Source organism: Pristis pectinata, chromosome 1, assembly GCF_009764475.1.
Source record: "Pristis pectinata isolate sPriPec2 chromosome 1, sPriPec2.1.pri, whole genome shotgun sequence".
NCBI lineage: Eukaryota > Metazoa > Chordata > Chondrichthyes > Rhinopristiformes > Pristidae > Pristis > Pristis pectinata.
The window spans coordinates 144821494-144847224 of NC_067405.1; the positions used below are offsets into that span (position 1 = coordinate 144821494).

A 25731-nucleotide genomic window follows, 5' to 3' on the forward strand; every position below is an offset into this window, starting at 1 on the left:
TCCATTTGATTCTGTTTCTCTGCAACAGTCTGACCTGCAGCACACAGCTTTTACAGATTTCTTTGTTTTCTCTCCAGCTTAACAGTCCTCATTAAAATTAACTAGATGACCTTTTGTACAGCATATCCCCACAGCAACCCTGGCCTCTTCATATCAGAGATATTCCCTTTGGCCCACCACCTCTCCCCCACTCACTGCAATTTAAAACTATGTTTTGTCACTTTCGCAGTTCAACACTGAAGTGTCTTCAGCTTTACTTCTCTTTCCACAGATGATACCAGACCTGCTCATTGTTTCTAGCTTTTGAGCATGGCTAACTTGACTATATTTTTTTTGAAGAGCTAGCAAGGAGGTCATTTGAACTGCAGCAAGGCTTTTGACAAGGCTACCTGATGGGCTAGACAGAAAAGTAAAAACCCATGGAATCCAAGGGAGAGTGCTAAAATGGATCTGAAAATCAGCTTACTTGAAGCAAAATCTTTTGGTTGAAACACTTTTAATAATTGGATTGTTATTGCTAGCAGAGTTCCACAGTGCTCAGTATTTGGTTGCTTTTCGTAAGATACATTAAGGATTTAGATTTAAATTTGGGGGGGGGGGGGGGGGCACCATAAAACAAATTTGCCGGATGACAAAAATTGACTCTGTTGGTGATATGTAGGGTAGTTTTAAGACTGCAAGAAGATATAGATAGCCTGCTCAATTGGGCAAGAAAGCATTAAATGAAAGAGAAAAGGAGGTAATACAATTAGGGAGGTGTAACAAGGCCAGGGAATATGCAATAAATGGGAGGATACGGAGTTATCTAGAGGAACAAAAAGGTAATCTTGGGAGTGTACATTCACAGACGCTCAGAAGCTAATAGGAGAGGTCCATAAGGTTGTTTAAAAAAAGGGATCATTTCCTCCATTAGCTGGAGGCTAATCAAAATCAGGGAGCTTATGCTAGGACAGTGTTCCATACGAGGTAGGCCAAGCTCAAGTATTTTGTATAATTCTGATCACTGCATAGCAGGAATTACGTAATTGGAGTGCAGAGAGTGCAAGGGCTATAAAGATGTCTGCAACTTTCCAATCATGCCAACATGAGGAAAGACTGGTTAAACTGGGATTGTTTTCATGTATTAATCTCCTTGTGCGATGAGACAAAAACTGAAGACTAAACTTGGCCACGCTCAAGCTTAATTAGTTTATAGAGTACAATCAACTGGAGTGTGATACTGGTGTCAGTAGAATGCATTCCCAATTAATGAACAATACATTACAGCACAAGGTGGCTAAGGGGAGCCAAGAGAATGTCTTCAGGAGGCTAGCATCCTTTTGCCTAAAACTGGAGAGATCATATATACTGACATAGAACATCCATTCATCCCATTGCATTTATGCTAGCTCTCAGAGCAATCCCACTCCAACAATTATTTCCCTATAACCTTTTCTTTCCTCACATGCCCATTGACAACTGCACCTCCCTTCCCCAACACACACACACACACAATTCTACCACCAACATGTTTGGGATGTAGGAGGAAAACAGCATCTGAGGGAAAGCTCTGTTGTTACAGGGAGAACATGCAAAATCTACAAAGTCAGCAAGAGGTCAGAAGTAAACTCCAGTCACTGGAGCAACAGTGTAGGTAGTTACAGTGTCACTGTAAAATGGGAGTCTGTTGCTATTTATGGATCCACATTCACCTATAATTGCCTTTCCAGTCATTGCTGCCACTACCAACTCTAGTGCTGAAGTCTCCCAGCAGAACGAATTTATCACCTGTAGGGATTAACTGGACGATAGTGCCCAGGTCAGAGCAGAGCTACTCCTTGCAACTCAGATTCACAATAGTGATGCGCCATGAGGAATTCAGGGTGGGTCAGGTGATAGAGGATGGCAGGAGTGAGCGTTGATGTGAAGCTTTATGAATCATTCATTCAAGCTAAATTCAGGGGAGATATTCGGATGGCAAATTCAGCTCCAAGGGTCCTGTCTTCATGCTCTTCCTTTGAAAGTATGGTCACCTCAACTCAATGATAAAAATTTCTCTGGCCAGTCTAGTTTGACATTATCATATAAATATTGCAGTGGAAGGTTCTCTACTGACAAAAGAAGAAATATTCTCAGACTTTCTTGCTTTGTCTTAGTCTTTAAGGGTGCAGACATTTCAAACTATTGGACTGAGCTTGTTTCTCCACCATTATGAAGATGATTTGCCTGCTGTGTTAATCTGAGCAGATAATTTCATTTTCAGGTAGGCACTACTTAGGACACCTTTTCTAACACTTTGATCAGTGCTATCCTAAAAAGAATGATCAATTGCCTGAAACAACATCTCAATATATGACCATCAGTCCCAGGACTACCTCAGTGAGCGTAAATGCCAATGGTCATCTTCTTGTGTTGCTTCACTGGTTTACCAAACAACTGACAGGATGAGATTTGCAAAAGAAATGTGGGCAGGAAATTTGTTTGAGCAGGAAACCCACTGAACAGGGACAGTTTATACTTGACCTGCCAAAGAACATTTGTTTCAGCGGCAGGAAGAAGCTAAAGCCTTGCCATACTTGCCCACATCACAGCATGTTGCTGAACCGCCTTCAAGGCCACTGAATGACATTGGATTTCTTCTATTCATTCCTCTAGAACAGCCTTCATGTGCCAGATTTCCTACTTCCCCTGGGCCAGACTCCTAGGCTACTTCCATTGGTATAGCATACTTAAAGCAGCTTGCCCAGGTGGGGCTGCTTACAACAGCCAGGTGAATTGAGTCCAGGTCAATAAATGCTGGCAAATGAGATTAGCTTGGATGGCAAGGGCCAGTTGGGCCAAGGGGCCTGTTTCCATGCTGTATAACTATGATTCTATGAATAAAAAGGGATGTGATCATTCTTTGATCTCATGCCAAGATTCCTGATCAGTACTGATGAGAAACTACTGGATGAGCCACATGGCTCTACAACCTTCAAAGGACAAAAGGGGGTACAGGCACTGAATAGTCCATTACATAATCCATCAGAATACTCACAGACACAGAAAGAGCAGGAGATACCTGATGATGCAGACACATGACCATAAGACATTGGAACAGAATTAGGCCATCTGCTCTGCCATTCGGTCATGGCTGATTTATTTTTCCCTCTCAACCCCATTCTCCTGCTTCTCCCCGTAAACTTTGACACCCTTACTAATCAAGAACCTATCAACCTCTGCTTTAAGTATACCCAATGACTTGGTCTCCACAGCTGTCTGTGGCAATGTATTCCATAGATTCACTACCCACTGACTAAAGAAATTCCTCCTCATCTCAGTTCTCCTTTTATTCTGAGGTTGTGCCCTCTGGTCCTAGATTCTCCCACTACTGGAAACATCCTCTCCACGTCCACTCTATCCAGGCCTTTTAATATTCTGTAGGTATCAATGAGATCCCCCCGATTCTTCTAAACTCCAGCAAGTACAGGCCCAGAGGCATCAAACACTCCTCATACGTTAACTCTTTCACCCCCGGAATATTCTCGTAAACCACCTCTGGACCCTCTCCAATGCCAGCACATTCTTCCTTAGATATTGGGCCCAAAACTGCTTGCAATACTCCAAATGTGGTCTGACCAACACCTTATAAAGCCTCAGCATTACATCCTTGCTTTTATATTCTAGTCCTCTCCAAATGAATGCAAACATTGCATTTGCCTTCCTTACTACCGACTCAACCTGCAAGTTAACCTTTAGGGAATCCTGCACTAGGACTCCCAAGTCCCTTTGGACTTCTGATTTCTGAATACTCTCCAAGTTTAGAAAATAGTCTACGCCTTTATTCCTTCTACCAAAATGCATGACCATACACTTCCCTACACTGTATTCCATCAGCTGCTTCTTTGCCCATTCTCCCAACCAGACAAAAGTCCTTCTGCAGACACTCTGCTTCCTCAATACTACCTGCTCCTCCACCTATCTTTGTATCATCTGCAAACTTGGCCACAAAGCCATCAATTCTGTCATCCAGATCATTAACATAGTGTGAAAAGTAGTGGACCCAACACTGACCCGAAGAACACCACTAGTTACCGGCTGCCAACCAGAAAAGGCCGCCTTTATTCCCATTCCTTGCCTACTGGCAGTCAGCCAATCTTCTACCCATGCTAGTACCTTTCCTTTAATACCATGGGCTTCTATCTTGTTTAGCAGCCTCCAGGAGCAGCTTGTGAGATTAATATGGAAAAGCCATCTGCATTGACTGGCGACTTGGCAACAATAACAGAATAAATACAAGATCATTAAAAACCACGAAGAGTCAGGGTGCTTTTATATTTATATGCACAGGGATTTTCAAGTCATGAAAATACCCCCCACACACAAAACAATGGTGGAAGCCAAGTCTAGATAAGCCAAGTCAAAATAAAGATCTGTGGTTGGAATTTAAATCTACAGTGCACCATTTAAATAATAATTCCAAACCTCTTCTTTGGATGTGGTTTTCAAAAATACCCCACAGAAAGCAAAATATATAATTAAGCAGGAAATGTGGTATTAATATTGAAAACTAAGTTTTATTTTCAGCAGCAATTGACACCCATGACCTTTATAAATGTCACACTTTGTAGGACAGATTCATATAGACTTGGGTCAAAAAAAAATATAGGCTGTTGCAAGAGATAGCCAGGTCAGAGGGTTAATCACTAATTTTGAAATGTGTGTTATGTGCAGAAAATTAATACTATTTCCAAATTAAACCTCTCAATTAGGAATTTACATTTTATTTTGAAAAGTTAAAGCCAAGCTAGAAGTTAAACAAAAAGGAATTCAGAAAAAAATAGGGTAAAAGGGTCTTTGGCATTAGAGTGTCACTACCACAATTACATCAAAAAGACATACAACCAGCATTTGGTAAAATTTGTACTTTTAACACATTTTAAAAACTCAAATTGTCGGGTTATGAATACTTTGGAAACAAACTTTCAGAAGGTAGCTTGTAACCAATAACACAAGTAGAAGTTGGATAGATATATGGAGGGGAGAGGTCTGGAGGGTTATGGGTCAAGTGCAGGTCAATGGGACTAGTGGAAAAAGTTTCAGCACAGACTAGAAGGGCCGAATGGCCTGTTTTCTGTGCCGTAGAGTTCTATGGTTTTATGGTTCGAAGTGGGAAAAGGCTATTTGGCCCCTTGTGTCTCATTCACTATTCAGTAACGCTGTAGCTGATCTTTTACCACTATGCCACTTTGCTGCATCAACTCATTTCAGAAGTCCTTTAAAATCTAAAAATCACCTTCTTGAATATACTCCGTGATTGATAATTAATTCCAAAGATTCATTACGTTCTGAGTGAAGAAATTTCTTCTCATCATCTAGAAATAGATGATCCCTAATTTTGTAGATTGAGGTTCCCGGTTCTAGATAACCCAGCCAAAGGAAACATCATCCACACATCAATGCAGTTAACTCCTTAATAATTTATGTTTCAAGAAGATCACCTCCCATTCTTCTAAACTCAGAATGCGTAACCTCTCCTCATTTAACAAACTTGCTGTCCCAGTAATCAATCTGATGACCCTAGCGCACACTCCCCCAACCACAAGTATATACTTCCTTGGGTAGGGAAGCCACATGTACACAAAATTCCAGATACATTCGCACTATGGCCCCATGGAATTGGAGCAAGATAGTTTACTCTTGTACTCAAAGTTCTTGCAATACAGGCCAACGTATTGTTTTCAATCCTAATTGCTTGCTGTACCTGCGCATTAACATCAGGGATTCCTAGGTCCCTCTGAAAATCAGTATTTTTTTTTAAATGGTTAGAGTTTTAAAAGACAAATCTTTTTTTTATCTATCAAAAGTGGATGACGTCACAGTTTCCACACTACATTCAATCTTTGGAATGGATTTCTGCTTTTGTTATGAATAATCTTGTCCTTCCAAAATGTTGTGTGCAACAATCACCAGGACCAAGTAACATGAGAGTTATTGAATACTGGAAGTAGCCAGAAGTATACTGCACAGAAAGAAAGAGAATACCTTGGGAAAATATTACAAGCATTGGCCAACTGCCATTTTTAGTATATATACACCATTAAATCTAGACGATAATGGATGAAAAAAATGCCACATGGATCGAAAGGGAAGATTCACTGGCAAAACAGAATATCCAATAACACTCAGTCTGGAAGTATAATTTTCTATTTTACAGCTAAAACACCATTAACTCGGTCTCAAGTGCCAAAATAGCCATCTTCTACATTGAAAACTACAGAAGGTAGAAATTAGGTGTAAAACATTATCGATAATTATGGTTAATTTGGTTCATATTTCTGAATCTTTATGTGAACAACAGCAACACAGTACTTAAGTCCCGCCCTAGTTGCTCTCAGGGAATCAAGAGGTAACTCCATAATGTGGACCTAAGTAAATAGTGTAGACTTGACTATGCAGAAGTGGCACGTTCAAATCCTTGCAGGGCATCAATGAATTTTAAATAACGATTTGCTTAATTCAATTTTACGAAGTCAATGATAGGTTTTAGTTCAATTCCAGCAAGTTTCTGTAATTTCCCTTAGATTCAGTCTAGGAAACATACCCAGAAGAAACATAACCTTGCTCCACAGAGTTTCTGCATTATTTAAGTCCATTCCACTCAGTGATGAAGAATGTCCTGTTATTAATCCTAAACTTGCCTTCAACTAATTTGAACTCATGAATATTTTTCCCTCACTCTCACAATTTAAAATTGGCAGAGTAGTTAATGAACTGGTATCCAGTGGTCTCCATTGCTGATAGCAACACAAATTCAAATTCCCATTGCACTTAAATTCAGCTAATTAAATTCATCTATAATTAAAGTTGGTATTGGTAATGGTCATCATGAGACTAACACATCGCTGCAAAAATCCAACTGGTTCACTGATGCTCTTCAGCAATGGGAATCTTCGATCCATACTCGGTTTGGCCGATGTGTGACCCCAGCCCCCTAAATGTGGTTGATTCTTAGCTTCAAAAGTAATGTATTTTGGGAAGTTAAATCGGATAAGGACTTGCACAGCGAGTGGCAGGGCCCTGGGGAGTGTTATTGAACAGAAAGACTTGGGGGTACAAGTACATAGTTCCCCTGAACGTGGCGACACAGGTAGACAGGGTAGTGAAGGCGGCATATGGCATGCTTGCTGTGGTATTGAGTACAAGAGTTGGGATGTCGTTACAGTTGTACAAAAAGTCAATTAGATAACACTTAGAGTATTGAATACAGTAAAGATTTACGAGAATGTTGCCTGGATTGGAGGATTTGAGTTAGAAGGATAGGCTGGGACTATTTTCCTTGGAGCAAAGGAGGCTGAGGGGTAACCTTGTAGAGGTTTATAAAATCATGAGGGACTTAAGTAGGGTAGAAGGTCACAGTCTTTCTCCCCCAGGGTAGGGGAATCTAGAAGTAGAGGACATAGGTTTAAGGTGATGGGGAAAAATTTAAGGGGGACCCAAGGGGCAAGTTTTTCTACACAGAGGGTGGTGGGTATATGGAACGAGCTGCCAGTGGTGGTTAAGGCAGGTACAATCACAACACTTAAAAGACATTTGGACAGATACACAGATAGGAAAGGTTTAGAGAGATATCGAGAGAGAGAGAGATAGGCATCATGGATGAGCTGGGCTGAAGAGCCTGATTCTGTCCGGTATAACTCCATGACTCTTCTCTTTAAAATTGCTTAAAAAGCTAGAAATCCAGGAAACAAATGGTGATGGACAAACAAAAAAAATTGCTAGTTTGACCACAGGCAATCCAACATTAAATTAAAATCTCAGGTGACCATGTCCCACCTGAACCCAACCAGAGCCATAGGACTTATTACTTTGTTGGTACCCAACCCAAACCTGACACAGAGACAGGTTTCACAGAGTTCAAGTCGGGTAGCTAGGCTCTACACAGGACTATCTTGACAATGCAGTCAGCAGAAATATACCTTCTATGGAAATTTAAAATCCAGCAAGCATCTTGCATATATAGGCAACCCCCACGTTATGGCCATGCGAGTAATGGAAATTCGCCCTTACAGAATTTACAAATCACTACTCAAAAATTAGTTACGGAATAAAATTCACTCTCACGGAATGTGAGTAAGCGAATCAACAAAAGTATACATTTTTTTTCAACTCGTGTTTCTTGATGCACGAGCAGATGAGGAGGATTTGTGTTATGGGAAAAAAAATCACAATACAGGCTGTTTCCTAGGAATGCAACCCCCCCCCCCCTCCCCCTTACCACCATGGTAAGTGTGAGTAATGAGTATTTATGAAGAGTGAGGTTTAAAAACACAGCAACACCTGTGCAATGAAGAGACAACTCACATCTGAAAAATCTAAAGGCGGTGAGACTCCAGCTGCTGGGATGCACGAGGAAGGGTAAACATTGAGATGTCACTTCCCTCAATCTTACCAATGGCATCACCACAGCTATGGTGCAATGGAACACTGTGTCCAATCCCTGGAGTATTATCGTGACAGGGAAAGAAAGGTTTTCTGCTCCCCTCAGCCAATCATAGCCCTGCTATGGCAGATGGCAGCTTTATAAAACCCACATCTGGCAGGTGGAAGATAGCAGTGGCCAGCTCTACAGTGGCAATATATCTCACCTAAATGGGACCCTTTACAGATCTGTTTCTCTTTTTAATCCAGATGATCACATTCAACAGTATAACTGGGAATATATATTTTAATACAAATATTTGCACGCGTAATGATTTTCCATCTCTGACCCATCCTAAACCTAACATAAATACTTGGGTGTAGCAGTCAGGTTTTAATTCATATTCTGTGAACAAATAAACAAACCTCTGTACTGCTTATACAAGATTATATTTCCAGTTCCACAGATGACAAACTTTACAATACAATCCAGTGTTGTACAGTATATAAAAGGCTAAGACCAATAATGGGGTCCGCCAACCATCATACAAATATATAGCATTTCAATCAAATGCCATTAAATAACAGTACATCCAGCAAAAATACAAATACCTCACCCTGTTTTTACTTAAATCTTGATTAACCATTTTAAATGTAATATTGAGCTCCTACAAACACAACATGCTGAACATGACAATAATCCACACATATCAAGTCAGACAAAATTTGTGAAATGGTTTAAAAAAAATGGTACAAATTCCATCAACATCAATGAGATACTCACCTGGCATATCTTTTCCCATATTTCATCACAGCCTGCCTTTTCTTGAAAGCTGAGGGCCAAGTCATAGTTTTCCGCTTCTGACCACACAATCAATGTATCCTAAAAATATATTAAGATCAATAAAACAAATACACAAATATCAACATCAGTACAAAATACTATCAGTTTTCAAAACAGCATATTTTGAATTATAGCAATAATAATTATAAGGAGAGTTAAAGAATACTATGCAAACTCCCACAAATATAGATGAAACAATAAATTCTGCAAGCAAAAATGACATTACAATCATCTTAAGATGCAAAATTATATTTCTGTTCTTTTTGATTATTTCCCAATGCATCAACTAACATGTCGGCCTTTGGCTAGATGTCAATCTTCTTATACCTTTCAAATTTTCCCCACCAAAAAGAGGCTCATTCTTAAATTATGGTTCAACATATACTAGTAGGTATCTAGAAGGAAGCTATCATCTGAGCACCCATGTACAAGCCTTGGTAACCTAATTAATAGTGAATGCCAGGAAAAACAAAGGACAACTAGGTCCACAATGTGCTTTACAGTTCTGGTCAGCATCAGGAGCGTGAAGGTATTGACCCAAGAAGTTTTTTTTTATAATTTTTTTTCTTCCACTCTATATTATTACATCCACCAAAATTCTTCATATTAAAAGAGCATACAAAGTGTAACATGTGTAGTTGTTGTGACTGCCATTAATTACCCACCAAACTTCAAGTGATTGAAGTGAGGAATTGGACAAGCACCTGCTTACAACAATGCATGCCAGCTTAATGCAAACTGTATAGTCTGAGAGAGATCAAAATAAATTCTCCACTTTACAATTAGTATTCTACAATTTAACTAATTAGAAGGTAACTGTCCTCCAACAAGACAGGAGCTAAAGGGTTAAAAGAAATAATTACCAGTTGATACACAAAAATAAAAAATTTGCCAAGTACCCATTTTTTTTATTTCATAGCAATGTACAAATGAACAGCACTCTGATATGGTTTCTATACTTTTGCAGCATCATAATTAGAAATAATGTTATAACTATTTATAACTATTCTAATAACCTCACTTATGTAGGCGAAGATGGTGGCAGGAGAAAACTATTCTTCTGTGGGAGTATTTTTTTAACCTCTTAACCATGATTAATTTTGTGCTATAATTTTTCCACACTTTTTCATGCCATTTTTTCCATTAAAAGATTGTGAATATTGTAGCAATATATGCAGTGTAGGTTAGTGATTACAGAGCTGAACTAATACTCTAAATGTGAAATTAAATACACCCAGGTGCAACATGAATGAAATCTGGGAGAGGCACCAGCATAAAGGGCAAGCAGCAGCAACTGCTCCCCAACATAATCTTGTTTAGTGCCCAGTTGCTTTGCCAAGACATTTTTCCTTAACTTACTCTTACCTTGATTTTAAGTTTTTCTTAGCCCATTATATTCAATTCTCATTTCTCCCCCCACTCCCCCCCAAAATATCCGAGAGATCGGAATGAAGCAAACTATCTGGGCAATTCTTTCAAGCACAAATGCAAAATATGGATTTTGTTCCCCCTTCTATTCTGGTTAACTAAGCACAAGTACAAAAACAGGAGAACCAACAACATACAGGTGAAATGAAAGTTTCCAAGCTATTTACTATTATCAGGTAAAATCTGACAGTCACAAAAGGAAGAGATGGGCATAAGATTGGTCAAAGAGTTACATTTTTGAGTGTTTCTGAAGGAGTGGAAAGGTTTAGAGAGAAAATTACAAAGCTAAGATCTTTCTCTTGGGCTGTCCAATTTTGTGGGTATGGAGGTGTTGGATGAAGTTGGTGTGAGAACTACAGATTTTCCCTTTGGTAATTGGTTTATTATCACTAAGATACAGTGAAAACCTTTGTTTTGCATGCCATCCATTCAGATAATTTCAAAACACAAGTATATCAAGGTAGTGTAAAGGGAACAGCAATAACAGAATGCAGTTACAGAGAAAGTAACGTGCAGTTAGACTAAGGTGAAAGGACCACAATGAGGTAGCTGGCTGATTTTCCGAGGCAGGGAGAAGTGTAGAGTCCACGGAGGGGAGGCCCGTTTTCGTTATTGACTTACCCGTGTCCGTAACTCTCTGCAATTTTGTGCAGTCTTAGGCACAACACTTGTCATACCAAGCAGTGAGGAATCAGATAGGATGCTTTCTATGGTGCATCTATAATAATTGGTGAGGGTCAACGGGGACATGCTGAATCTCCTTAGCCTTTTGAGGAAGTAGAGGCTCTGGTGTGCTTCCTTGGACATTATAGCTATGTGGTTGGACCAGGACAAAGTAATGGTGATGTTTACACCTAATTTGGGCAGGAGATGCTTGCAGGCTGGGCAGGTGGTTGGATTCAGTGATGGGGTACTTTTTCTGTCACTTATGCTAGGCTTTGCATACCCAATATTCTCTGTGGCATCCCAAATACTCCTTCTATACTTTGAATGATCATAGACCAGGAATGCCATGGGGATGATGCACTTTTTCCAAGGATATATTGAGACCATCCATTAATAGTTTCTACTATCTATCTGGTAATCACTCATCATAAAAGTTCAGAATAGAGTGCCTCTTTCAGAAGCCTGGTGTTAAGATGTGAATGATGTGGCCTGTCCAACAGAACTGACTTGAATATTATTATTGACTCAATATAGAGGATTTTGATCTAGAGAGGATACTGACATTGGTTCGCTTACCCTGGCTGTGGATTCTAGGAAACTTTCAGGCACAGCATAGGTGTAATTTTTGCAGTGCTTTGAGATGCTTGCTATTAGTAGTCCAAGTCTCAGAAACAGATAGCAGGGCAGAGGTCACTGCTGCCGAGTAGACCACAAGCTTTGTGCCAGGTTTGGAGGTCTTGACCCCTAATTATCCATTTTCGCAGTCCATCAAAGACCAGAGGGTATCCTGAAGGCAATGGCGAATTTCATCATTGACATTTGCCTTCGCTGAAAGACAACTCCTAATATGTGGTAAGTGGTTCACATTTTCCAGGGTGAAATACAGACTTGAACCCTGGAATTTCAGGTTACAAGTTTGACACCCTATTGACCAACCCATCAAGGCTCCAGGGCCCAGGTCTTGAGTAGTTGAAGGCAAGGCCATAAATGGTGGAATGATTAAAAATGTTATATTATTTAAGAACAAATCAAAACTCTTCTGGAAAACCATACTAGAATATTAATTTTACAACTATTATTTCACTGCAAACTTAATGACAATGGTACACATTAGTGCATTCAAGTCAATTACACTGTCATTAACCTGGTCGTAAACTTATTAATTTTTACGTGTTAATGGGAAAAGAGTCGGCAAGTGTGGAGTAGAGACAGGACTGTGAGCCCCAGCTCTGGGGCTGACTGTAACATTTTCTGTATCCCTCCTTCCCTCATCCCCCTCAAATCGGGAACCACCTTTCAGAATCCTTACTCAACTCCCCTTCAATATGTTACTCACCTCCCCCCCCTCACAAAAATGTTGTTAGTTTAGAAGTATAACCAGGGTATTTGTCTGTGGGTTTCATTATTGCCAACAGTGGGGCAAAGATGCAACCCACAAACAAATCAGGAATGCACAACAGGACACAATATTACGTGAATGCAGAGATTTGAACTTTATAGGACAATGGGGCCATGATGTGAATTTTAAATCATTATTAGCTCATCAAGGCACAGAAATTTCCATTAGACCATTCAAGATTTAAAATCACAGTGTTTTCCTTTAGACCATTTAAACAAAAACATTGGTATTCTAATATTTGTTTACAGTGCAAGTTAAGCTGCAATATGAGATTCTTTTTCCAATCCTTTTCAAAAATAAATCACTCGTCAGCCCAACTGAAATGTATCAGTCAACTGCAAGCCTCCTGTGAGCCAAATAAAAAGCTTTGTATAATAACCTGTACAAGTATAAATAGTGTGCACAGAAGTCATATTTTAATTCTTTTATTAAGTCATTTAGTTTCCTACAACATCTGCTGAAATTTTAAATTTGATATATCTAATTTCACTAAATGTCAAATTAAAAAAAATCCAAATGCATGCGGACGTTTAACTGGAACTTTCTTGACGATAACTGCTAGTGGACCTTCTATGTTGTACCAGTGACACAGTGGGACTACTGCACACAGCAGGTCCAGAAAGCAGGTATGATAATATGTGCTGGTTATCTTATACAGAACATGTAATTTGTTCTATGTAATGGAGATAGCAATCTGACCAAAACTGCTTCCAGCTAGCCACCAGTTGTTTAAAAATACATCAAAACAGCTGTGCACTCACACTAAGTGCATGACTGTATCCATAGCAACTCCCTCATTATGGCTACCCTCTAAGCAGAGAGAAAATATTCACTGCTACTTCACAGCTGATTAACAGTTCAAAAATCAGAACCCAAATTAAAATCAAGCCTCCTGACCAAGATCTCGTGTACCAAAAAAAAATCTGGCATCATGACATTCAGCAATCAAATCTACAGACCAAAACCAAATTTTAGCTTGGGTGTGTGAAGGGTACTGCAGGGAGGGGGTGGGGAGAAGAACGAAGGAAAAACAAACACTGCTGTATTTTTCACATTGCCTCATTTGCCGTGAGGTGCTTCAATGGAAAATGCACTTTAATGAAAAAACTTCAGTTGCTAGGCTCCTTCAAAAGACAACTATGGATCAACAATGTATTGTCTGCAGAACTTCAGTTTCATTAATTGGATTTAAACAACAAACTAACAACATTCATGGTTAATTTCCTCATGCCAGAACACACACAACCAGATTTACTGAATTCATTTTCACAACTTGCCATAGCAGTATTTGATCTTGTATTCTCTGGTTTACCACAATAAATACTAAAAATAATGCATGCTGAAAAACAAATTGTGAATTTCATTTAATTGATGACTCCAACTTTAAGCATGATAATTGTCTACTCATAAAACCTGGGATCCCTACACTTCATATGTCTATGATTATAATCCATAGCAACAAGTAACAAAAAACATACAATATCCACGATATAATGGGAGTTCTGAAGCAGAAGCCAGAAATGACTGAACGACTTGAATTTCATATTGTTATGGTGATTCAGCCCATGGCATCCATACTGGTTTCTTATAACCTATTCAATCCCATTCCCCTCTTCTTTCCTTATAGCCCTACAAATTACTTTTGCTTATTTATAGAGTTATAGAGCACGGAAACAGGCCCTTCAGCCCAACTGGTCCATACTGACCAAAATTTCCATCCAAGCTAGTCCCATTTGCTTGCTTTTGGCCCATATCCCTCTAAACCTTTCCTATTCGGATAACTCTCCAAGTACCTTTTTGTTATTAAAGTACCTGCCTCAACTACGTCCTCTGGCAGCTCATTCCATTTACTGACCACCCTCTGGATGAATAAATTGCCCTTCAGGTTCCTATTAAATCTCTCCCCTCACCTTAAACCTATGCCCTCCAGTTCTTGAGTCCCCAACCCTGGGAAAAAGACTGTGCGCACTGACCCTATCTATGCCCCTCAATTTTGTACACCTCTCGAAGATCACCCCTCATTCTCCTACTCTCTAATGATGAGAGTCCCAACCTGCTCAGCCACCCTTCATAAATGAGTCCCTTGAGTGCTGGCAACATCCTCAAATCTCCTCTGCATTCTTTGAATTCCTCATTGACTGTTTCCATCACCCTTACAAGCAGTGAGTTTCAGATAATTACTACACTGCATTAAAAAGATATTCCTCACACATTCTCCCCATTGCTTTAAACCTGTGCCCCCTAATCTTTGGATAATCTGCTGATGGCAATAGTTTCATTCAATTCACCTAACCCTGTATGTGATTGGAAGATTGCAAAGGATTTGATTGCAATCTTGTATGCCTCAATTAAATCTCTTTTCAATCTTCTCTGTTCCAAGAAGAGAAACCCAGATAAAGTCTAACCCTATAATGGAAGTCCCTCAAAGCTGGAACCATACTGAAAAATCTTCTCTGCACCCTTTCTAGGACCTTTACATTCTTCCTAATTATGGTAGTCAGAAATGAATGAATTACTAGTGTGAATTTAGCAGAATTGTCATCATGGTGGCTGAAGCCAAGCACTGATGTGGTTAAGCATGTGGCTGGAGTGGGGCATCAGTGTGGTGAATTGTGTTACCAGAACTAGGGACCAGAACTTGGTTAAGCTTGTGACCAGTGCCAGGACTGGAATGCAGTTAGGCATGTGGCCTGAGTCAGCGACTGGAATACAGTCAAGTATGTGGGCAAAATGGGGATTAGGGACACAAACATTTTTAGGTGAGTGGCAGGAGCAAAGAACCGGGAATGTGGTTAGGTGTGCAGGTGGAACCATGGGGCAAGAATGAGAGATGGGCTCATGAGCATAGCCAGGAGTGTGGGCATGAAGTTGGTGGGGCGGTGCTGGTGAAGCCTGGAAGTGAGGCAGAAAGGAGGCTCTTGTGCCCAAGTCTACATGTATGAGTGAGTGTACACATGCCAGGCAGCACCTCCACTTGTGCCCACTGATATGAGAGCATTAATATCCATACAGCAGAGCCTGGTCTTCAGCCATCTTGGGCACTCTTGCCATTGAACCAAGACCTTGTCTGTGAAATACTGGTGTACAACAGCTACCCCACTTCTAAAGTGGGGTAGCCATTGTAACCCAGGCACAGACTACTTCTGATCCACAATATGAAGTTTGGGACTGGAATGTCAAGACGCTCACAGGCAATCCCAAAAGCAACAGACCTGAATGCTATTCTGCTATCATAGCTTGGGAACTCAGATTCTTTAATATTAACAATGCAACAATGGACGAGGCACGTCGGGCCAGTGGCCAGTTTAAAGAAGGTGGTGCAGAAACAAACTGGTAAATGCCATCTTACCGAGTGAACTTCACCATCAAATCAGAATCAGACTCAAACAGATTTACTATCACTGTCTTATATGATGTGAAATTTGTTGTTTTGCAGCAGCAGTACAGTGCAAAGACATAAAAATTACTATAAATTATAAAAATAAATAGTGCGGAAAAAAATTCGAGGTAGTGTCCATGAACTGTTCAGAAATCTGATGGAGGAGGGAAGAAGCTATTCCTGAATTTTTGACCATGGGTCTTCAGGCTCCTGTATCTCCTCCCTGATGGTAGTAACAAGAAGAGGGCATGTCCCAAATGGTGAGGATCCTTAATGATGGATGTCTCCTCCTTGAGGCACAGGCTCTTGACGAGGTCTTCGATAATGGAGAGGGTTGTGACCATGATGGAGCTGGCTGAGTCTGCTCTCTGCAGCCTCTTGCAATCCTGTACATTGGACCCTCCATACAGGATGTGACGCAACCAGTCAGAATGCTCTCCACCACACATCTACAGAAATTTGTAATAGTTGTTGCTGACATACCAAATCTCCTCAAACTCCTAACGAAGTAGAGCCACTAGCGTGCCTTCTTCATGACTGCATCTATGTATTGGGCCCGGGATAGATCTTCAGAGATGTTGACGCCCAGGAACTTGCTCACCCTTTCCACCGCTGAAGGACTGGTGTGTGTTCTCCCAACTTCCCCTTCCTGAAGTCCACAATAAATTCTGTGGTTTAGCTGATGTTAAGTGCAAGGTTGCTGTTGCGACACCACTCAACCAGCCAATCTATCAATGTTAGTATGTTAGAATTCAAAAATGTTAAACCTCGAACGTTAACCCCAAAACTAAACTCTTCGTGTGTGTGTGACAAAGTCCCAAACTCCAAGTTCCGGAATGGTTCTTAAAGTTCAGTTCCGCAAGCCATAAGGTGAAACATGAGCAAGGGCTTCTTCAACAACCACCGTTGTCTGAAGATAAGACGTAGATGTAGAGAAACATAGAGAGAGTAAATACGAAATCCAAATGTTCCACGATGGAACCCAAGCGACACTTCAGTGTTTACTCGGTAGTGACTTCCTCACCCCGAAAAGCATCCGAATCGTGGTCGTCCACACACATCGCCAACAACAGTGGTGTCATCGGGGAATTTATAGATGTCATTTGAGCTGTGCTTAACCACAGAGTCATGAAAAAGTTAGCTCAAAAAGGAGAAGCTAATCCAGTGTATCAGCCTACAGAATTAGTGAATGCCTTATGACCTTTCAGCTCACCTCAACAGGTGATCACCGTGCTACTGTCATCACTGCATACACGCCAACATCTGAAGCTTTGGGTGAAAAGCAGGGGAGACTTCTACTCTAACAATGAAAAAGTCCTGGCTGCATCTTGAAAAGGGAAAGAAAACAATTCTCCTGGGCAACTTCAATACCAGAGTGGAAAGGAATGCAACTCTCCAGCATGATGTGATCAGCAAGTAAAGAGCAGCAAAGACCAATTTCAAGGAGGGTCCTTTTCTTGACAAAATGGTCAGAGCACAGCACTGTCATAATGAATACCACTTCTTCAGTGAGTCAAGCACAAGACACCATGGTCCAAGCATTGGGACTTGCTAGATTACTTGGTTATCTGAGTCAGGGTCTGCAAAGATGTCCACATCACCCGCACCATGAGAGGTTGGTCTGACCATCTAATCTACTCTATCTTGATTAATCTGGCACCTAACAGCAGTTGAGGACGATCCATGTCAAAGTTCTCAAGGACAAAGCTGCATCTTCTCAAACAGAACTTCACAACTCCCAAATTACAGAAGATGTAAAGTATTTATTTATGGGTAGTGCTGAAGTCTGCCAAAATTGGCACCCGTGAAGAGACTCTTGGCTGCTCTAACAGAAAGAACTAGCACTTGTTAGATGAGAATGATCAGGAGATCGAGGAACCAATTAAACGAAAACAGAAGGCTAGACTGGAAGCACCATCTTTCTGAGAAGGAAAAGACACAGCTTTACAAGTACCTTAAGATGGAGGTCCAGTAGAAAATCTGGGACTCAAGAACAGATGGTGGATAAGGAGGCTCAGCGAATTGCTGATAGCCATGATACGCACAGTTTTCTCAGTGCTGCAAAAGCCATCTGCAGCCCCAACACGCAAGGCCAGACCCCACTGCAAGCCAGGCATCAGGTGAATCACATGATAGACAGAGAGGCAGTCAACACGCGCTGAAAAGGACACATTGAAAATCTCCTCAGTCTGTATGGTCTTTGATGTGAATGCACTCAACTCTATTCACAGCAGCCAATGTGGGTCAGACTTCCTGACAAACTGTCAAGATGACCATATTGCAACTAAAAAAAATAACAAGGGCTCAGGAAATGGCACCCCTACTGAAATCCTAAAACTAGGCAGTGATAAGGTTCAATCTCAAATCCACTGCCTCATCCCTCATACTAGGAAGAGGAAGATGTTCCGGGGATCTCAGACATGCAGAAATCATGACCATTTTCAAGGAGACCGTCAATCTCAAAACTATAGAAAGGTCTTCCTGCTCTCCATCACATGGAAAGATACCGCCAGTATCCTCCTTAATTGCTTCCTCCAAGTGGCTGAAGAGCTGCTCCCCAAATCAAAGTGTGGATTCAGTCCATCCAGAGGTACAGTGGACACAATCTTCACTACACAACAACTCCAAAAAAAGTGGAGAGCAGCACCAGCCACTATACATGGCTTTCACCAAAGCTTTTGACTCTAGTGGGAATGACTGTGGAACAGAGTCATCAACTTTGACTGCCCACAGAAATTTGTCCATGCTTGCTCCACAGTGGCATGAAACCTATGATATTAACCAAAGGCAACAAACAAGATGCTGGAGAAATGCAGGCCCTCCAGCATTTAGTTTGTTGCTCCAGATTCAAGGGTAATGGCAGTCTTTTGTGTCTCCATGTTAACCAATGGGTCTACCACAGATCTATTCTCAGTGTAGACTAGGGTGAAACCACAACTGCCCCAACACTTTTCAACCTTGCTGCAATGTTTCATTTCACTTCCAATGGCAACAGAGCCAATCTTCAAAACTAATGGGAAATTATTCAAGTTATGGTGACTACATTCCAGAAACAAGGATACCCAAACCCGAGTACTCGAGCTGTAGTATGCAATTGACCCCCATGTTTGCACATAGAGGCCAAGCAATTGCCAATGCTTTTACTGAAGCCTACCAGAGGACAGGTGTTACACTTCTCAGAATCTCTGGACCATGACAACAAAATGAAGCAGCATTCAAAATAGCATTTACAAACTCAAAGCACAGACAACCTTCCAATCTACTCATTTGCCTGCCCCATCGGCCACCACCTGCCCCATAGATTCAGTTATACAAAATGGAAATAGGCCTTATCGATCCAGCTCATTCATGCCAACTGAGATGCCTACTATGCGAATCCCACTTGCCTGCATTTGGCCCATATCCCTCTAAACCTTTCCTATTCATGTACCTCTTCAAATATTTTTCAAACATTGTAATTATTGCTAACTCTACCATCTATCACCTTAAACCTAAGCCCTCTAGTTTTAGACTCCCCTATCCTGGGAAAAAGACTGCAACTATCTATGCCCTCAATTTTCTAAACCTCTATAAAGGTCACCCTCAGCCTCCTTCTCTCCAGGAGTCCCAGCCTATCGAATCTCTCCCAAGACACCCATGAACTTGCAGGTCAAAGAGAGAGATTTTATGAAGCAGCTTTAAAAAGATAAAAAGGTTCAGAGAAGGAATTCAAAAACTTAGGGCCTAAGCGGCTGAAGGCATGCCATCCAATGGTGGGGAAAAAAAAACAAGACTGCACAAGGAGAACAGGAAGTAGCGCAGAAAACTTACAAGGCTGCAAGAAATTAAAGACAGAAAAGGTTGCCTAAGTAGGAAGCATACGAACATAAAAGCAATGATAATTTTCAAACAATTAGTTGTTTCCAGAATGGGTCCCAATGCAGGTCAGTTTTGTAATATAGTCCTACTGCCAAACTACAACGTGTTTATCTAGGTGCCTTACCTGTTGTTTTTGATAAGCTGTATTAGGATTTATTTTCGATTCAAGGAGAAGAGAACCTAAAGAGAAAAGAAAAATAAAATTAGATGATAATTTAGCTGGCCAAGCATGTTTTGTTATTTGAACAAACAAGATATTTTAAAATTACCGACATGTTACCTGAAGGTACTGGCTTATGCAGGAAAATACTTACTGAGGCACCCTCTGCCCCTTCCCCATAACTTTACCCATAGCCTAGACAATGAATAAGACCCAGTAAAGAACATTAACAGCAATTCAAATGTAAAGACTATTCCTATCTTCTCTTGATATCCGTTTTGCATTTACCAGCAAGGAAGCTGAAACAATGAATAGAAACATTGACCATTCCCCCCCCCCCTTACTTGCCCCAGCACTGATACCATTTGCAGTGCCTAAATGGTGCTCAAAAAGGTTTAAGCTAACTCAGCAGAATTTGACCCTGTTAGCTATTCTTAAGATATTATAGAAGAGTAATTTGAATAATTGGTGATCAGGTTAAGTCAGCAGAATGATTTTATGAAAGAGAGCAACACACAAAGGAGCTGGAGGAACTCAGTGGGTCAGGCAGTATCTATGGAGGGAAATGGACAGTCAACATTTCAGGTCAAGCCCTTCATCTGGACTGGTGAAAGAGAAATCACGTTTCACCAACTGAGTTCTTTGAAGAAGTACTGAGGATAGAAAGGAAATCCTACACTTCGATTTTCAGAAAACGCATCAAAGATTATTGCAGAAAATAAATGCACGCGATTTTGGAGACATGGTACGGGCGGCACGGTAGCATAGCAGTTAGCGTAACACTATTACAGCATCAGCGATTGGGGTTCAATTCCCATCGCCGTGTATGTTCTCCCTGTGTCTGTGTGGATTTCCTCGGTGTGCTCTGGTTTCCTCCCACATCCCAAAGGTGCATGAGTAGGTTAACATGGGTTTAAGTTGGCGGCACAGACTCGCTCGACAGGAAGGGCCTATTACCATGCTGTAAATAAAGTTTAAAAAAAGTTTAACATGTTGATATGTGTAGAAGACTAGCTGTCAACTGGAAACATTAAAAAGGCATAAATGGGACTTAATCACTTTGGCAAAATGTTTATGAGTAGTGTGCCACAGGGAGTGTTAGTGCTCCAACTTGTTTTAGCAATTTAAATATATATGATTTAGATGAAGGCAGCATAGGTATTATTAAATTTGCTGAGGCACAAAGGAAATTAAGTTGTGAAGAGCATATAAGGAAGCTATAAAAAGAGATATTGATAGGTTAAGAGAGTGGGAAAAGACCCGACAAATGGAGTATCATGTGGGAAAGATCTGGATGTCAGACTGCAGTTCGCAAAAGGCTATTACCAGCGACATCCACATTACAGGGGGGGGGGGGTTTGTGTTCCTAGTTCACAGGCCACATTGTGATTTTCCATAACGTGAGGCCGCGTCATCTGTGTGTATATCAAGAAATGAGAGTTGAAAACAAAAATTGTGACGATGCATTTACTCCTTCCCCCACACCACCACCCACCCCCACAAACGAATTCCGTGAAATCAAATTTTGTTCCATATCTCAAATTTTTGGGTAGTGATTTGCGAATTCTTTAAGTGCGAATTTCCGTAACATTGAATGGCAGTAAATCAGGGGTCACCTGAATGCAGATATAACAAGTAGGAAAGCTAACAGAATGTTATCATTTATTGCGAGGAGGAAATTAATACAAAAGTGGTAAGGTCTGTCCGATTGTACTGGCCTGCTTATTTAAGGATGTATGTGAATGCATTGCTTTTTACCTGGAATGGGCAAGTTGTCTTATGGGGAATGGTTGGATAGGTTAGGCTAATTTCTGCTGGTGTTTAGAAGAGCGAGAGGGGGCTTGTTTGAAACAAAATCTTCAAGGGTCTTAGTGCGGATGTGGAGAAAATTTTTTCTCTTGTGGGAGAATCTAGAACTAGGGAGTTACTGCTTAAAATAAAGAGTTACCCACTGAAGCCATAAGAGGTGATTTTTTTCCCCTCTCAGGGTTATAGGCCTTTGGAGCGCTCTTCCTGGAAGGGCAGTGGACAAAGTCTTTGAATATTTTTAAGGCAAATGTAGACAATTTCTTGATAAGCGAGAAAGGTTACTGAGGTTGGAGGAAATGCAGAGATGAGGTTACTGTCAGAACAGCCATAATTTTACTGAATTGCTGAACAAGCTCAAGGGCCCAAGTAGCCTAATCTGTACGTTGGAATTATCAGTTTCAAAACTTCATCGACTCCTGGGAATATCTGGCCCATGATCACGAAAAGTAGAGGAGGAACATTTGGGATGCCTTGAGAACCTGGAAGTTATGCATCAGGAGCCCACAGAAACCCTGCCCTAGAAAGCATGAACAACCTCAAAAATCCCACTCTCCAACCACCTTTGCCACCTCACTAGTCACTGCAGAACCCACAAAGCCAGAGAGGAAGCAAGTCATCCTCAATCCAGAGGACTGCCTAAGAAGGAGAATGACAGGTGAATAAAATGTTTGGACAGGAAAGAAAAGTCTGGGTGACACAGATTTATTCAAGATAACAATAAAATATAGAAAGTCATGTCATTTGGCTATTTCATGAATTGATGCAGTCCAGTATAACTAAGTACAATACTACATTTCAGATAAAGAAACGCATACGAGATTATCGTCTTAAATGACAGGAAAATTACAGAGAAAAAGATAGTGATTCAGAAAGGTCTTTAAAAGCCAACCTGAAGTGGAAAAAATGTAATCAAGATGGTTAATGGGATATAAAAGCAAAATACTGCAAATACAATGAATCTGAAAATTGAAAATGCTGGAAATATTCAGGTCAGGCACCACAAATGGAGAGAGAAAAACAGAAATAATTTTTCAAGTTGATGAACTTTCTTCAGGAGGTTAATGGGATGCTGAGCTTTATCACAAGTGGTTTCAAATAAAAATACAAGCAAGCACTAGGACAATTATCAGGTTCAAGGAGAAAGCCTTAATTAATCATCTTCTTATGAAGGGAAAAAAGTGACCAGAATGTTACAGAATTTACAAATTAACGAAGGAAACTATGAAGTATTAGGGGCAAGAGAGCTGCTGGGAGTTGGAAAACATCATTAAAAGGTATGACAATTGTCAGACAAATACTCATATTTAAAAGAAATAATAGTACAATATTAAGTGTATTGACAGGGCCGTGCAGTAGATATGGTCTATATGGACTTCAGGCAGGTCTTTGACAAGGTCCCACATAGGAGACTGTTCCAACAGGTAAGGTTCATGGAATCCCAGGGAAGTTTGCAAACTGGATCCAAAGTTGACTTCAGAATAAGAAACAGAGGGTGATGGTGGAGGACTGTTTTTGTGATTGGATGCCTATGATTGTGGCATTCCACAGTGATTGGTGCTGGGACCAAAGCTGTTTGTTATATATGTCAATGATTTGGACATGGATGTTGGTGGCATGATCAGCAAGCTTGCAGATTGATGGGGTTGTTGGCAATGTGGAAGGTAGTCTTAGGCTACAGAGTGAAATCGATGTTTTTGTGAAATGGGCTGAGGAATGGCAGACGGAGTTTAATTCTAATAAATATGAGGAAATGCATTTTGGGAGTACTAATAAGGCTAGGATATACACCATGAATGGCCAGGGTCCTGGGAGTACTGAATAACAAAGGGGTATTGGTGTGCAAATCCAAAGATCCTTGAAGGTGGCTGGACAGGTAGTTAACATGGTTAAGCAGGCATATGGGATGATGGCCTTTGTTAGCCAAGGTTATGCTCGAACTTTATGAAATATTGGTCAGACCTTAGATGGAGTACTTTGTGCAGTTCTGGTCACCACACTAAAGGATGTGATAGAGTTGGAGTGGGTGCAAAGGAGATTCACCAGGATGTTGCCAGGCATGGAGTGTTTCAGTTATGAGGAGAGATTGGAGAGGCAAGTTCTGTTTTCCCTGGAGCAGAGGAGGTTGGGGGGGGGGGGGGGGGGGGGGGGGAACATCACTGAGGTATATAAAATGTGGGGTATAATTAGGGTTAAATAAGAAATCTTTCCCCATGGAGGTTAATAAAACTAAAGGATATAGATTTAGGCTAAGAAGCAAAAGATTTAGAGGGGGTCTCAGGGGGACCTTTTTCACCCAGAGAGTAGAGAGTACCTGGAATATGCTGTCTGGGCGAGTGGAGAAAGCAGAGTCGCTAATAGCATTTAAAAGATATCTAGATAAGCACCTGTATTTTCATTGTAAGCTATGGGCCAAGTGCTGGAAGATGTGATTAATACAGATGGGTACCCACTGGTTGGCATGGATGATGTGGGCCAAATGGCTAGTTTCCATGCTATACGGCTCTAATATATGATTTGTAACTGATATAATATTGTTTTAAGACAATAAAGACACACCTAGAACAGTGATCCTATTACGGACTAAAGAAGAAATTAAAAGATAGCGTTAAGTCTAAGGAAAAGAGTTCAAAAGCTGCAGAAAAAAAGCAACAAGCCTTAAAATTGGAAGAGCTTTAAGTTAGCAAAGAATAACCAATTAATTGAAAAAAGAATATGGAGAATAAACTAGCGAGAAACATAAAACAGCCTGCAAGGGTTGCTGTAGGTACGAAAAAAAGAAAGTAAATGGGAGACCCATGGAGATAGAGATGTAAGAAATTATAATGGGGAATAAGGAAAAGTTGAAGCTGTTAAACAAATACTTTGCCAGTCCTCACTGAAGTCAGAAAAGACCTGAAAATACTGGAGAACCAAGGGCTCATGCAAATGAGGTAGTAAAATGAATTAGCATTTGTAAAGAAATACTACTAGAAATACTACTACTAGAAAAACTGATAAATCCCAAGAGTTTTGAAAGAGGTAGCTACAGAGATAATGATTCTCCAGATATCTTACAAAATTCTATAGATTCTAGAATGGTTAATGACATTGGAGGGTGGCAAATGTGACCCCATTATTTAAGAAAAGGATGAAGTGAGAAAACAGGGTACTAATTATTTGTTAGCCTGGCATCAGTAGTTGGGAAGATATGAGAATCTTGATGTTTTATCAATAATATGATTGCACACTGCCAAGATGATTTGTGAAAGGGAAATCAAATTTGACTAATCTAATGGTTTTTGTTGAGGATGTATCGAGCAGAGTAGATGAAGGGTTTAAAACAGAAGATGTGATGCATTTGGATTTTCAGAAGGCTTTCAATATGTTCCCACATGGGAAGCTGGTAAACAACATCAGAACACATCAAATTGGGGGGCAACTTACTAATATGGTTTGATAGTTAATTAACAGAGAACAAGCAGACATAAATAGGTGCTTCTCAGGTTGACAGGCTATGAGTAGTGGCATAATGCAGAGATCAGTGTTTTTGCCCCAACTACTCACAATCTATATCAATGAGTTGGCTAAAAGAACCAAATGTAATATTTCCAAGTCTGATGAAGACACAAGCGGGAATGTGGTAGTGATGAGGTTGCAGACTTCAAGGGGAAAAGCAAAATTAATGGCCGCTGTAGTACATGGAAACATGCAAGATTATCCAAAAAAAAACACAAGTACATTTAAAACAAAATGAAAGACAGGAAAATGCTGAGATTCACAAGGGACCTGAGGGTATCGTACTCAAATCCCTAAAGGCTAACGTGCAGCAG

General features: G+C 40.5%; 1 protein-coding gene across 2 annotated transcripts in view; it reads right to left on the bottom strand.

The window, feature by feature from the left end:
* Positions 1-25731, bottom strand: part of smek1 (SMEK homolog 1, suppressor of mek1 (Dictyostelium)) — a 115057-nt gene that overhangs the window by 57137 nt on the left and 32189 nt on the right. For both annotated transcript variants that reach the window (XM_052039395.1, XM_052039304.1), the window contains exons 2-3: positions 20078-20133; positions 9164-9262 (exon numbers count right to left, since the gene is read on the bottom strand). In XM_052039395.1, coding sequence (XP_051895355.1) covers positions 9164-9262; positions 20078-20133 — 155 coding nt within the window. The remainder of the gene's footprint in view (positions 1-9163; positions 9263-20077; positions 20134-25731) is intronic.